The following is a 15,580-nucleotide window of genomic DNA, read 5'->3' as shown; positions in this document are numbered from 1 at the left end:
ATGTCAACACGCAAAGAAAAGAAAAGTGGGGAACATTCGAAAATGTGTGCTCTCTACCTCCTTCGGCCGTCCCCCGGGGTTCATCGCTAAGGCGTTGACAAACTCTGGAGAAACACAGCGGATGGGGGACCGCAGCGGGCCGTCGGCGGAGGGGCCGTCATCAGGACCGTTCTGGTACTGGCCGTCGGAGGCGATGCGATGGCGGGGAAGGGCTGCGGGCTCGTCCAAGGACACGGCACGGGCCTGGACACCTGAGATCACACGTGAGTCGAGTGTTGACATTCAGGAACCTCTGCTGCTCCGTCACACGGCAAATGCCTTCACCGTCAGCACAGCTTAATGGTCGTCAGCCATCGTGAATGCTTCACTCACAGGCCATCGTGTGCATTTTACAGAAGGCTGTGGCTCTCACAACTTTTGCATCTGACATGCACACACGCAAGATTAATGAAGCTGCTGAGAAGCCCATTGGAGTTATCTAATTCATTTATCAAGCCACTCCATGCTTTACAAATTACTGTAAGTGTTTCAAATTTAGGGAAAACTTTGGAAATAGGTATCCAACTCTTCTCGCATCAGCTGGAAATGTAATAAGCAACTTTTTTTTTTGGAATGCCAGGGGAAGAATGCCCTCTGACACAAATGATCAAGACATTCAGATACACTGGGGCAAGCTGCATGTTCGTTATCTAATGCGTCAATGTGGCCGGATTTGGCTGAACCTCAAAGCATCGGCTAAGCTCATTTCAGCTAATCTGGTTTGGACTGAGAGAGAGAGAGAGAGAGAGAGAGAGAGAGAGAGAGAGAGAGAGAGAGAGAGAGAGAGAGAGCTACCGGCATCAAACAAACAGGATTTGTGTTAAGAGTTTTATGCTAATATGTGAAGCTATTGACTGGCGGGTGGGAGGTTGCAAAGCATTAAATATTGGCAAAGCTTCACGGCCAATGTGAGAGACCATCGCTGGCTGCCCCGCGCTCTGGAACAAGATGAAGGTTAACGGGGGGAAAAAAGGGAAGTACAATAGGTTTTAGGGAAGTGGGAAAATTGGGTGAATAAATCCTGTGGTGTTGTTTGTGCTGAGGCGGCTTACCCTGAGTGTTTTTTTTTTCTCTCAGCGTTACTCTGTTGATGTTTCTGTCGCTGACAACAGTTGGATGAGTATTATGATGGATGGACCTGGAGTTAACTGATTGTTTCTTCCTCAGAGCTCCTCTTTCACCTTTGTGAAAAATGTCTTCTCTGAGATGGAATGATCTCATAGAGAAACTGAAAACAAGCTGATAGTGACCGTACTAATGCCACTGAGGGATTGTGTCAGTTTGATGCCGACAGATTTTTCCAAGGAGAGAGAGAAAAAAAAAACACTCTATAAGCGTGATATTTATGGAAACGTGAAAAACGCCTTTGTTTAACTTCACTTTGAAATGAAGGTGCAAATATCTAGCAAAATATCTAAGGAAACTTTGTGATAGCAGCTGTGGAAATGTCAACTGTTAAAAAGTTAGGATAAAGATATACATCACCATCAGATACATATACAAACCGAGGTGTTAAAAACAATTTTTCTCTGAATTTCTTCAGCTCAAATTAACCTACTTTTAATACATCGATGTACTTATTATATGTAATTTCGATAATAAATAAGTACATATCAAGTCATCTGTTAAGATGCTTGAAAGAACTTGGTGTGCAGGGTTAAAAAATCTTGGAACTGTCAGCCTTGCAAAGCATGGAAGTAGTCAACACCCCCAAACAGAAACACACCCACCATCGAACCAAGCCTAGAAACTGGGAACCAGATGTACCCACGGTACTGCTCAGCAGCTGAGTACTATCAAACACTGCACTGTTGCCCTAGCGACCGCTAATGGTTTCCAGCTGTGATGGCTGCAGATTCTCGAGGAGAGAATTTTTTCCAGCTATTTGAAATCCAGTCGCCGTGTGGAGAAGCCAGGGGTTGATTCCGAAAACATACATTTTATAGGTGGATCCTGAGTATCCATATGTGCATAACCTGCAACTGGGCGGGGGCATCTGAGGTAATAATGAGGGGGTTGTATTTCTGGCAGGATTGGATCTAATAGTTTCTTTATAATCTGGAGTTTTGAAAAAAACAAAAAACATTTGTGCATGTGATACTTCAAGAACAAAAACATCACGACGACTTTCATTCTGACTCTAGAATCTAAGATCTACATTCAACTTTGATGTTGTGTTGCATCACTAAAAAGGATATTGCTGTCTGCGGTAAAGAGGCCAGACCGGCCCCTGACATCCTAGGGCCCTAAAACAGAACAATCCTGTCTGCAATGTGGTTCGCTGGCTCCCAGTGGACATATACGGCTTCAGTGGCGTTTCCAACCAGCACTGTGGACTCTGAGATTTGGTGTCCTTTGTCTGGCTTTGTAAATCTTCAAAATAGTGCGAGTGGAAAAAAAAAGGTTGCCTTGAATGAAGCCAGTGTATCCTGGCCTCTGTATTGTTCTCCAAGTTTGGCAAAATGGATCTTGTGACATGCACTCTCTCTCCTGACAAGGGACAGAGCCTCCTTTGTGCCTCCCCTGTCTCGTTCTTGTGAAACTTTAACATTATCCATTTAGCTTTCCAACGCCACATTAAAGCTAATTCCCTAAACTTGAGGTAAACTGTAACTCGGAACAAACAGGAATGAAGGGGAGGAGGGTGTTGCAGAGTAGAATCAGTGGTTAGGGTTGATGATGAAGATGAAGAAAAATGCGTTACATATGAAAGCGAGAAAGAGGAAGTGAAAGCAGTCAATTATTAAACAGGAAATGATTCAATGCAAACCAAAGCCCACCGCACTCAAAGGCAAAGCAGATACAGACTTGAACACTTAAAAGAAAGGACACGTCCTTTCTTTTTTTGAAGTGTTCCTTCAGACAGGATGGGAGAACCAACCCGAGAGGGAGTGAGAGCGGCGGTGTTCAGACTGAGAAGAGGTCATGCTGGGGATGACACTTTGGACACGAGCCGAGTATTCTGGGTAAACAGATGGATGATGAGAGAAAGGAGAATGATGATGACAAAACTAAAAGGAAAAAGAAAACAAAGCAAGTGAAAGGTCCCGCCTATGACAGAACAAGAATGTAAATGACAGATATTTCCCATGAAATAATAGAGCTAATCCTGTTACCACTTTGGAAATCAACGTATGACAGTTTTGTCTTCACGAACAAGTCATGAAAAAAGAAGGATTTCTAGGATACAGGAAGTAGAGGACAATTGGAAATGGGTTTACCTCACGCAAACAATACCCTACATTTCTAACTCATAATAGTGTTATAATACCATTTAGTATTGCGTAACGTGGACAATATCTCTACGTTTAAATGGCAGTAAAGTGAAGTGAGCTGTAATGTTGATTCTAGAAAACCTTTTTTCTGGCATTTTGTTATCGGAGGGTTCGGCTATCACACTGCCTCATGTTGACTTTCTTGCTGCTCTGCAGGATGTGGCCCGATGTGCTTATCAAGGGCCGGTCAACCTGCCGGACTGGAGAGAACACTTCCTGTTTGAGTCAGAGCGATGGGGACTGACGAGGTGATATTCAGGAAACGAGATAAGGACAGAGCCGTGTTTTCCGAGAGACATGTGTGTGTTCAGGGCAAGGCTGGTGGCATCGACGTTACTCTTCGGATGTTCTGTCCTGCATTTGCTGCCACAAAAGCAAACACTCCACACAAGTAGTACATTGGATCATGCTTAGTCACACTCAATATTGCTCTTCCTCGGGTGTGAAGAAGTGTGAAGCCGATCGGATGAAAGGTCGTCGAGAAACAGTCTGAATTTTAGAATTTATCGCTGACCTTTACACAACAGGGTAATATTGTTGTCTCTAATGGATAATTGATGGATGGTTGTGGAAATAATTAACCAGATGAAGTATTTAGGGGCTTCTAGGGAAAGTTATAATGGAAGGCTACAAACAAGATTCAACTCTGTGCAAAGTCTCATGGGGGAATTTGGTAGTGTGAGCCCAAGCAAAGGTGAAGTCAGACTCGGAAGGTAGACAGATCTGTGAACCCAGCATTGTGTTCCTAAAGCAAACTCATACGAATAAAATCAAAACATGTGAACTTGTTTTTCAGCAGCAGGATACATCTGGTATTATGTAAGCACCACCTTGAGCAAAACCAAGCAGTCCATCCACAGTAATATTGGATACTACGGTTGGGTTTTGCCCGAGGCAAATATTTTATCGTTCCTATAGAAATCTGTGAGATCACGTTAATATATATGAAGATCCAACCTGCTGTTGGAAAACAGGAAATAATTTCTGGATGCCGAGGTCATAAATGGAGCAATGGTATCAAGATGAAATAACTTATGTTAGATCTTACCAGCCACTCTTTGGGCCACCAGACCGTCGACGTTGAAGACTTCATCTTGTTCACTTTCTCTTGGCTGGGGTGATGCCGAGGCAGCGCTAGGGCTCCTCTGGGGCTCCGAGACCTCTGCAGACTGGGATAATGTGCTTGTTGGATACATGTTGATGGGTTTGAGCTGGAAGTGACCGACTACAGCGGGGGAGGCTTGTTGGGAAGGTCCCATTCCAGACCTGTCAGACGTGTAACACAGAGATCCGTGGACAGGTGCAGGATCTAGTGAACCAGGCTTCCCAGGTGACACCTGAGCTGGTGACGTGTAACTGGCAAAGTTGGACACGGGGCCTGAAAAGTGGGCGTGAATGGCGGCATCGGCCTGGGAGGAGGGCCTAGGTTGGCTCTGGGAGAAGGACGGCTGGGTGGTCACTACGACGTTGTTTTCCCGCAGTGGAGCACTGTGGGACTTTGGCACAAGCGGACGACCTGGATCCAGGTCTAACATGAGAAGATTAAGGGTTTCAATAGATTGCTCAATTTCTTGCTGAGAGGCGCTCTGGCGATTGGGGAATTGTGGGAGGCTGTGGTGGCTGGGCATCACTGCTACAGGCGGAGGTGGACTAAAAGTGAGGCCCTCTGTTACGGGCTCCTCCGGTACACCAAACTGCTGCCAAACGAGACCACGCTGGACAGCCTCCCTGCTACTGGTGGTGCGGGCGGGAGCTTGTGGCATGGAGTTTGGCTCTGCGCCAAACGACTGAGAATGGAACAAATTGCCATTCTGTGTAGCCATGTAATTACCCGAGAAAGGGGCGGAATCACTGTGGGTCAAAGTGAGAGGTTTGTTGGCCATGCCAACCTGCGACTGGAGGGTCTCCAGAGGCTTTTCTGGGACACTGCGCTCCAGATACGCCACATGATCCTGGCCATTGACGAGGGACTCGGGCTGGTAGTAGAGATCAGCTGGCGTGGCCCGACCATCCGTGGAGGAGAACGTCCCTAGACTGTCCACACTGTTGCCCTCTTGACTGATAGGCAGCTCATCGTCTAAAATGTCCGTCTCGCGGTCGATGCTAGCGTGCCCATTGACATGGACCTGGGCGGGGACCAGGTGGAGCATGCCTCCAACAGCCGAGGTCGGCGTGGACAGGTAGCCCTGTCGATGCATGGGCCCCTCCAAGCCGCTCAGCAGCTGCTCCAGCTCCTGCTTCTCTTGGGGACTGATCGGTTGTTGCACAGGCGGGGCGTGGTGATGGACCGAGGGTAGCTCCTCGCCGACAGGAACGTGTGTCTGGCTCACTGTGGAAGCCTGAGGAGCTGCTGTGGCTTCATCAGTTCGGTCAGTTTTGATGGAGGCAGTAGAATTTCCTGAGTCACTGCTCACTGACAGGGCATGGTCGACCGCAGGCAGGGCATGTTCAGCAGCAGTGGGCGGGAGGCCGTTGGCTGTGACTGTCCCTTCAATGGACTCCTTTTTACGAACTTTGGCGTAGAGGCTGCCGTCCAGGGGTCCTTCGGTATGTATGACTTCTAAAACAGACAAGAATGACAGAAGCTCGTTAAAATTACATTTAGCCTTCCACAACCTTTTCATTTTCAATCGCTAAAGTATTTTCAAGGCAATGGTACAGGAATCATTTAGAGATAAAGCGGTATCGCGAGATTGTGTGGGCATGGCCAGAACAGCTGCAGTTAAATGAAACACTGGCCCATGTCCATCTATTCTACCAGCTTCAGGAAATGAGCAGGGTCTGTGGCATGTGCTGTGGAAAAAACGATGAAATAACAGGAGCCTGTCTTGCACTTTCTCAAGTCATTTGGACTAATCTGTAACCCCCTGAGGGATGCGGGCATGATAAAAGATGAATCGGTTGTTGGTTGTATCTGCCGTTGATCTCCACCACTGTGAATAATAAGCTGGTGTAGAAAATGGACGGATGGCTGGACATCACAGACTTTTAATGGACCGATTTGTCAATCCATAAAATCGGATGGAACGTCGCAATGTAAACTAAGTTCACTGAACTGAATTTCACATGCAACCATACTGTACATGCATAACACGCATACGCATTCACACACAGCCACACCCAAGTCCAGTGTGGAGGAAGTAAGGTGCCCCAAATCAGAAGAATTTAGTCATCACTGGAAAATCAGCCTCACTGAGTAAGGAAGGCCCGGAGGCTTTTCCTGGCCTCCGAAATCCAAAGCAAAACAAAAAAGCTCAACTTACTGAGAGTCGCACTGAAAAGGTCGAGACACACACACACACACACACACACACACACACACACACACACACACACACACACTCTCTCTTTTTTCCCTCCTTCCCTCACCCGCGTTCTCTCATACAGCCAACACAGTGAATCAATGCAGACAGATTTATGTGTAATGTCTGAAAAATCACAGCAACACCACTCCTCCACACCATTTCACGGCTCAACAACAATGTGATGATGGAAGTAGCTTAAGAGTGAACCATATCGCTTCTCATTTTTGTTGAAAGTGGCACGTGTGCAGTACGGATCACGCATTCCCAAAAAAATATCAAAGTTTATGAGAATTTCAATTATCCTGGAAACGGTAGTTCAGTGGGTTGGCATTGGAGGAGAAACTCTTATTTACTTAAACAAAGATTACATTTTACAATTTAATTTGTTGTCATTTGAAAACCGCTGATATGCACAACAAGTTGATAGGAATATATAAATAACAAAAAAGACTAAGTCAATTCCTGACCAACTTGTCTGACTGGGAAAGTGAAGAAAAAAACCCCCCATTAATGTTGAAACCTGCATTCAGTAGCCTAATAGTGTGTTCAGTTACGCATTCAATAAAGAAACAATACCTTGTCAGATAATTCCTCTTCTGCTGCCCATTCAAGATCCCAAGTAACCTCATAACAGACATGTCCTGAATTAGATTCTACAGCTGGGAAAGGAGCTGCACAAAGAAGCTGTCTGTCCTTGTAACTTATAGATATCTCCATCTCGGCTTTAGTGAATACGGAGCTCTGTAATGGAGCCTGGTGGGCGTACACGCAAGCTGGGTACTGCAAGGTCCCCTTGGCCGGCCCGGGGCAACCTGCCAAGGGAATGGCGCACTGTAGTGGCTGCACCATCAAGGCTGCTGGTGGAAACAAATCTGCTGAATCTCGGTCACAGACAAACTGGTAGTTTACTTTAACTGGTATGTTGGTGGCCCACATGGTGGGGAAAAAGAGGATATAGTAGCTTCTGGCATGTCTAGTATCATGATGGCCTACAGTGTTAGTACCTGCTGTTAGTACCAGTCAAAGCAGGCCATATCCCCCCCAAAACCCAATCAATCAAAAAATCAATTATGATGCAAAGTTTCAGATACCTGGTCTCTGTTATAATGTGAATTCTGCATTGAAGTCAATGCCGTCTCCACTGAAAAGTTAGTTGCTAAGACAGAAGGCTAAAAGTTAAGTCATCAGTACATATTTATACAGCTCGTGAAACTGTAGGTATCGAGTTTGAGGGTTTGGATGCATTCCCGTCCACATGAACACACACACTCTTTCAATGCACCGGTCATGTAGATAAACATAGACAGAAGTCGTGAAAGAAGAGCCTCCCCCGTCTCTCTTTCTCCATTTCAGTACCTTTTTATAATCACCTGCCCCGTAGCCAAAAGTGACTCATGCAATTAGGATGATCAGACACACGGCTCAGCTGATCTCACATCCCGAAAAAGCCTGAATTACGACACGTCAAACAAGTGACCTTAAAGAAAAGTTAAAGTCCGGTCAAAGGAAATAGCAGAGACGCCTCCCCTACCTGAGCGATCCGTTGACGAGGGTACGGTCCCAATCTAAACTGAGAAAATCCCTGCAGAGGAGCCCCCGGTGTGGGACATGAGGGATTACAGCAAGAGTTGGGGGAGTTGGTCTTGGCTGCTGTTCCTCCTCCTCCTTCCTTTTCTCAATAGCTGTGTGGCCGGATCAGGAGAGCTACTGTTGTTGCTGGCTGCTCGGTGGCTCTACACTAGTCTAAAGGCTGCCCCTGCTGTGTGTGCATATGTGGGAGGTCTATCACAACAGCCTGTTTGATGGCGTATAAGGGGGGGGGGGGGGGGCATTGAAATCCAGAGTTCGATAGAATGACATCACCTTTAGGTCAGGCTCTTTCCTTAAGGTGTACACTTTGTTACTAGCCCCCATTGGGTTAATACAATGCTTCATTCTGGTCGTCTCTGCAGATATATATCGTATATAAGACTTTTAAGTTGTAACTAAAAGAAAAAAGTTCTGAAAGACGTATTAAGGCGTACACCGTCCCCTAAATTCATGGAACTAAGCCGTTTCCATGCGCACATATACAGCGATGCCCCTCCTTTGGCCCGCCGGTGTCGAAAACACTCATGTAATGGAAAGCGTTACTTGGTCCAACAACAGTCATTTAACGAGCTCTCTCCCTCCAAGCTACGAAGCAGGGAGAAAACTCCACCCTGCTGCAGGCAGATGGAGAAAACAGAAAAGGCTTAGTGGGTAAAAAATAGAACGATGAATCGATCGAGCGGCTGCTGATCTGATATAGAATAGAAGAGGAGCTCGTCGGCTTCCAGGCAAACACTAAAAAGCGACAGCGTCGGATGTGTCGATGATTTACGGCAGATTTGCAAATGAAACTTATTGCAACGTGCACAAAATGCAACCTTTCCCCCACAGTCATCTGTGCACATTAGCATGCAGGACAGCCACTTCACTGTCCACAACAATTCAACGTTCGTCACTCTGGCTGATAACAACAAACTTGGTTTCCATTCATTTCAAGCAGACTCAATGCTTACTGTGATACTGTTTTCCCTCATTTGACTCACAGATCGTCACACCGACTCATTTTATCGTCAGATGGTCACTCGACTTATTTTCTCTCTCTAAGCTCTCTTTCTACACTCCCTTCTTTCCCCTGGCCTCTCAGTCTATTCCTTCACTGATGATGATGATGATGATGATGATGATAGTAATGACTGCGATGATGCCAGCTGCCGGCCCTCTCTGTCTTCGCTTCACAGACAACGTGACTGATGAGCGATCCACAGAATCCCTATTTGTTCTTCAGGAAATCTAATACGTCGCTTTTTACGCCAAGCAGACTATTTATGTTGAGACTGCTTCTGTGTGCGCTGCTATGTCTGTCTGCCGTTTTCATCTGGTCGAAGCGAACACACACGTAAGCCTCTACGAATAACCTTAGACGGTGTTCCCTCCTGTGATGAGAACTGCCGTATGTATGTGCAACGTACACTGATTGTGTTTGTGCGTACTCTCCGAGGGGGAAACACTCGCTCCGCGATCCCAAGCACATGAGTTGGAGGGGAATGTCTGCGACCCCGACCGCATCGCCCCGACTAATTATACAACAGCAGGGGACAGTGGACCACGTCTGACCAGTCTGGAATGACCAAACGGTTGCGTCACTGTATCCTCTGCATTAGAAACACTTAGGTCATCACAGGATGCTTTAGAAAGCAGCAGCAAGTAAAAACAAGACGAGCACATCACCATCATGAAACGCAGTCCAAGCTGTTCCCTCGCACGTATACGCGTCTAGACGGTCAAGACACGTTGCAGACGCACGACACCCGGGGTCAAAATTTAATTTAGAAAAAGTAAAAAAGGTGTTTCCAGATATTTTGAGGTTTCTGTGGGCCAGATGGTTCAACTGCTTGACCTCTTGGTCTTTAAACTTTGAGCTCCGACCCCTGCGGCAATAGATTCCCTTTACGGCGGAAATAGCATGTTTCCCCTCTGACTTACACGGGCGAACACGCCATGTGCTGCTCTTGTGCTTGTGTATGTGTGTGTCGGAGGGAGCGTGCGGGCATTCCACAACAGTTGAGGTCTGCTGGCCACAAGTGTGACATTAATGAAAAGCAAATGATGAAATATTTTCTGAGAACGTCCCCCCTCGAGCATTAACACTCCCGACAAGAAGTGTGTTTACATTCAGGAAGCCGGACAGAGCTTCAGCAGCTGTACATGATAGTCTTATCAGTAGGTAAGTATAGCCTGGTGCCATATTTGGTCGAAGTTAATGGCTGAACTATTGATTTGGCAACGCAGCATGCCCGCACTGTGTGAGAGCTCGAGGCGGCTATTAAAGTAATACCGTGGCCTTGTAAATGATCTACACGGGATCTTCTAGCTGGATTAATTTGACTTACGGAGATCAGAGAGGACCAATGAGTCAAAAGAGTCAACAGAGACTTGATCATATAATGCAGGCGACCGCCGTCTTGTACGTTAAGTGGCTTACTGTGACAGGACTCCTCTGTGGTATCTATTGCAAATTAATCACCATCTAGCTGCATTACGACATAATTAGTCAGTCAACCGATGCTAAATGCTAATGCGGGAACTTCTAATGTGAGTTTGGATGAGTATCCTCAGTACATCGGTGGAGGGGCACACCAGGACATACAGTACATTTAAGTACAGTTTAGTTATTGCCAACATCAATCGCCCCAAAGCGCTTAGTCAAACGTAAGTACAGGAACTCCTTCTAATGAACACTCGCCCTGCAGCTCATTAAATATACATCAAAGATTACTGCGGATCAATGTGTGTGAGTGCAAGCGCGCTAGGATTAGAGAAACAAACGCCGAGGTAATGGTGGGTGCTTTGGAACGGGGAGGAGGATCGTGATTGATGCGGATGTTCTGTTCACCTTCTAACAGGCCATCGCTGCCCTTACGGTACGGCTATTATTCTGTATTCCACAATATTCCTCGTATCCAAGTGTATCGAGGCCTCAGTGATGTCAGTCTAGAGAGGTCGGGACTATATTTAGCACAAATACCAATGAAAAGAAAGCACAAATGCACAGACATAACCAACACACACAGAGCCAACACACACACACACACACACACACACACACACACCATGTGCTATATATCAGCCGGACAGATCATCCACGCAGAGCATTATGTTTCGCTCTGGATGAGGTTGTGTCTCAGGGAAAGTCATCAGCGGTTGTTAGCAGCAGGGGAGCGTGGGGAAAATCCTGAGGGCCAAATGAGGAGAGCGTCTGATGAGCTGGCTGCAGCTATCTCACCGTCGAGGTGAGGAGAAGCTTTGATGGGCTAACTCTTTTCGTCGCTGCAGTCTGGAGAGACTACAAAGACAGAGCCACTTCATTTTGCCCGAGGCCTTGATAGCTTACCCAGATCCTCCTCGGGGCGACTCTTGTCGGCTCTCATGCTAATCAACGTTACATTAAATGCTCCGGACGCGAGCGGCTCTTGCTTCTGACCAGATTTATCAATATGATTCTTCACACTCGGTTGAACTGTCAAGAAGCGTTTGCATACTTAAAAGCAACAAACGCTGCGATTATTGGCGTAGAATTTTCAAGCCTGCCAAACGACTGCTTTTCCTTCTCCACCTCCAAATGCGAGACAGACGCACGGATAGAAAGGGAATGAGGACGAGTAGAGAGAGAATTTCCCCAGTCTTCTCTTCATTAATTAGAGTAGCAGTGGTGCTCCATGGATTCCCAACCTGTTCAATGTAATTCTAGACCAGTTTGAAAACGTAATGACTTCAGCTCAGATTCAGATTTCCCAGATCCCATTTCTTACATATCTAGATTCGCCAACTTTCTTGCTCTTATGTTCATCCCACTGCCATCTCGCTCCCTCTGTTTGCCTTTCCACATTGTGCCACCTGCCACTTCAGAATTGGTGACTGGAATGGTGTAATACTTGCAGAAGTTATTGTCATCTCTTCACATTCATGCAGGTGACCTGAACAACCGGTAGGAGTCAGTAGTGCAGCGACATGGGCATGACCCCTCACTGGCTCGCTCCCTTCCTGGCTTTGTCTTGGTTGGAACAAATGAGGTACCAGTATCATGGGCTAAATTAATCCTAAACCAACTGATGAAGGTATACAACTGGGGAAAAGTGGACTCGGCCAGCATGTGCTCCTTGATGTTACTGGCAGTATAACGGCTAGTATAAAATGGCTTTTTCAAGAAACGTTCCTTTTGAAGCGAAGAAACACAATGTTATGACAAAGACCAGGATGGGCCGGTGCATGAATAGAAGTCTCTTTAAAAAGAAAGATAATAACAAGGGAGGCGAGGCCAGTGTTCCCAATGGAGCCCAAAATGAAAGAGTTCATGCTGAAAACTTAGTCCCTCTTTCCTTGTAAAGTCCATCTCCCGTGTCCATACACCCCTTGGCTCAGCAGGGGTCCATTCAGTGCACCGAGTGACCCATGCAGAAGGATGTCCCGGGCCAATAACACACCCTTAACAAGACAACGGCGCCTTATAAAGAAAGTACAACTCTTGGTCTTTGTCCCTCTACTTGTTTTCCCATCCTTGATTCCTAGTCTCTACTTAGCATGAACACTTTAACAGGGACAAACAGATTAATGAAGAAGGTTTAGTGGGACCGGTTGCCTTTGACTGTGCAAAACCATCTTACATCAAGCAAGCACAATAAACACCCTGTAACAAAAGTGTTAGACTGTCCACTGGAAACTGCTGTCTCTTTGAGGTCACCACAAAACAGCAGTTCAGCTCGTAAATTAGGCTTACGAAGTGAGCTTTGTTGAATTTACCAGACTTATAAATGTCAAAGTTAAATATCCACGGGAAAACAGTTTGCCGTTGAACGAGATGAAGTGACTTCTAAGGGTCCTCCTCCTACAGTGCAGAGACATCAATACCGGATAAAAAGATCTTGTGAGAAGCGCTTGTGGAAAGTGATGATTAATTGGGGCTCTGCTCCGGCATTCTGCCCAGATCAGCTGTGCAAAGATGGCTGAGGAAAAAGAAGAGAGAGGCCGAGAGAATGTCTGGCCAGCTGGAGCCAAGCTGTATCTTTGAGGAGGTTACAGACCACTCATTTATGGGCAGCAGATAACCCTTTCACCCAGGATTAGTCACTATGAGTATCCCATCTATTTTTCTGTGTGAAATTCAGCTTTTAAGAATTTGTTCATAACAAAATGGTCTGAGCTCCCCTCCTGAAGCCAGGGTCCAGACAGGGACAGTCCACAACACAAGGCACTTGTTGTCTCTTTGTGCCCTTTCCAAGAAGGTCTTTATTTTTCTTGGCTGTTACGCAATCAGAGTTGTGCAAGATTTTGAGTCAAAGCAGCCTAATCCGATCCAAAGCCTCGGACTAGACTGCAGGATTGATAGCACGGAGGCCTGTTGCCAACACAAAAGGGACCAGACGTTTCACCTCCGCATCTACTTGGAGAAACGCCACGGCCGGTGACACTCTCTATATTTCCATGGGATCACATTCTTGCGGAGCAAGTAGCGTCTGAGAGGCCAGCAGATATCACAAGAGGTGGACAGCTGCTGTGCAGAGCCCGACGTTCACACTCACATCGATTTCGCACAGTCATGTACGAGTTAATCTCATTTTCATTCAATCAGGACACAGCTCGTCTGGAACAGTAACAACATGTGCCGAACAGATTCACACTATCCTTTTTCTGATTCTGCCGAAGGACCGACGAGCAAGATGCTGACCCCGGATCAGGTGTGCTCCTCTGCAACTTACCCCGATTGGACCCCTTGCTTGTGGGGCCAATCGAAAAGCGTTTCCCTACCACATCTATTCACGGACAGATTATTAGCAATTGAGCACCATTATACAAAGCCAAGTCAAGATGGTAAACGACTTCAAATTGATATTTATATAAATTATCTTGAGCTGAGGGGGGGTGAAGTCGAATACTAAATGAATAACCCAGGATTGGCAGCAGTAATTTATCAACAGTGCATTCATTTAGAGTTAGTAATGGCCATATTTCACTGCTGTCTGTGGTAATTTACTGCTCACCTGGGTCTTGGGCCAACGGACCAATGGAATCTCAGTCATCCGTTGGACCAAAACATCCTCAGATCATATCATTCTGTTGCATCAACGTCTGTCTCTACCAAGCCCTGTCTGTAGCTCGCCAGACAACATAAATACAGACTTAAATTTGACTTGACTCATTTGCACCCCGCTCTCTCGCTTCAGGAATGCAACAACAAATAGTCTGTGCCCGACAGGGCAGGCATGGCCAACTCATCCCTCCTGTTGGGTCAGTTAAGGCTACACAGACATCTCCCTCTGACTAATGTGTACGGGATCAAAGAGGAAGCATGAAGCTCCTGGAGAGAAAGCAACCAACAACACAAAGACACACACACACACACACACACACACACACACACCTGGGCGGCAGTTCATTACACAGGGACATGCCTATTTGACCCTGCAGTAACTTATCAGGAAATAAGTCAACAGAGACATTAAGGAGACTTGACTCATTTTGTCCACAGTGTCTGAAAACGTCAGTTCACAGAGATCAAAACACTTTATATGCAGTTTAATGATAATCATAGACTGTGTATAAGAAGAGGATGTAGTTATGGTGACATAACCATCGGTTTGTGGACTACAGATTTAAAGCCTCAAATTCAGCTTTTTGGCCTTAGACATGTTGGTTTATTGCAACCAATGTGAAATGAAGTGGTGCCATTTAGTATAACTGAGCATTGATTATCTTTTTTAGGTGACCAAAATGGTACAATTAACTTCCATGAACTGAAATCACTCTGTGAAAGGGTTAAAATTATAAGATGGACAAACAAACAATTCTGTGTTATGGACCTGTCAATCACAAGGTAGCCCCGCCCTAAACCAGCCCCTGCTTTATGGTCTATTTGACTCTAAAGGGACAATCATTTACTAAATGAACATCGGGCTGTATTGAAGAAGACTTGAAACTCGAGATTTGACTCATGTCTGAAACGTTTACTGAGGTAAGAAACCAAGTGAGAAGTAGGGTCATTTTCTCAGGCTGCTATACAATCAGAAATCTATTTGCAACCAGAAGAGTCGCCCCCTGCTGGCCATTAGAAAGAATGAAAGATTAAGTCACTTGGAGGTTGCCGCCTGATGATTATACAGATTTATTACAACCTGGGTTTTATTTTTGATCTGGGCACACTGCTACATTGCTGCAATGAGGTGACCACAGTTGAACCAGGAGGTCAGTCTGCAAACTCAATATCTGTGTATTTCTTCCAAATAATTTGGGCTAATCAGAGTTTCCTGTCCCTTTAGACTTATCCCCCTATATTCCCATAATCTCAGCAATTTACTTGGTAAGTAGAATGCAATTACTCCTGATAGAAATGATGACCAAAACTACAAAAGTCCAGCCAAGTAGTAATAAATGTGAGCT

The 15,580-nt window shown here is 45.9% G+C and overlaps 1 protein-coding gene across 12 annotated transcripts in view; it reads right to left on the bottom strand.

The window, feature by feature from the left end:
- tns1b (tensin 1b) overlaps positions 1 to 15,580 on the bottom strand; it is a 140,313-nt gene that overhangs the window by 14,187 nt on the left and 110,546 nt on the right. For 10 of the 12 annotated variants that reach the window (XM_084023389.1, XM_084023386.1, XM_084023387.1 and 7 more), the window contains 3 exons: positions 4,363 to 5,874; positions 2,921 to 3,001; positions 58 to 251 (listed from right to left, as the gene is read on the bottom strand). In XM_084023389.1, coding sequence (XP_083879515.1) covers positions 58 to 251; positions 2,921 to 3,001; positions 4,363 to 5,874 — 1,787 coding nt within the window. The remainder of the gene's footprint in view (positions 1 to 57; positions 252 to 2,920; positions 3,002 to 4,362; positions 5,875 to 15,580) is intronic. The other 2 variants (XM_084023394.1, XM_084023393.1) reach the window with 1 other exon arrangement.

The sequence above is a fragment of the Eutrigla gurnardus genome, assembly GCF_963514095.1.
Source record: "Eutrigla gurnardus genome assembly, chromosome: 12".
NCBI classification, from domain to species: domain Eukaryota; kingdom Metazoa; phylum Chordata; class Actinopteri; order Perciformes; family Triglidae; genus Eutrigla; species Eutrigla gurnardus.
Note: the sequence above shows the minus strand (reverse complement) of the source record. Positions and strands in the feature narration are given on the sequence as shown.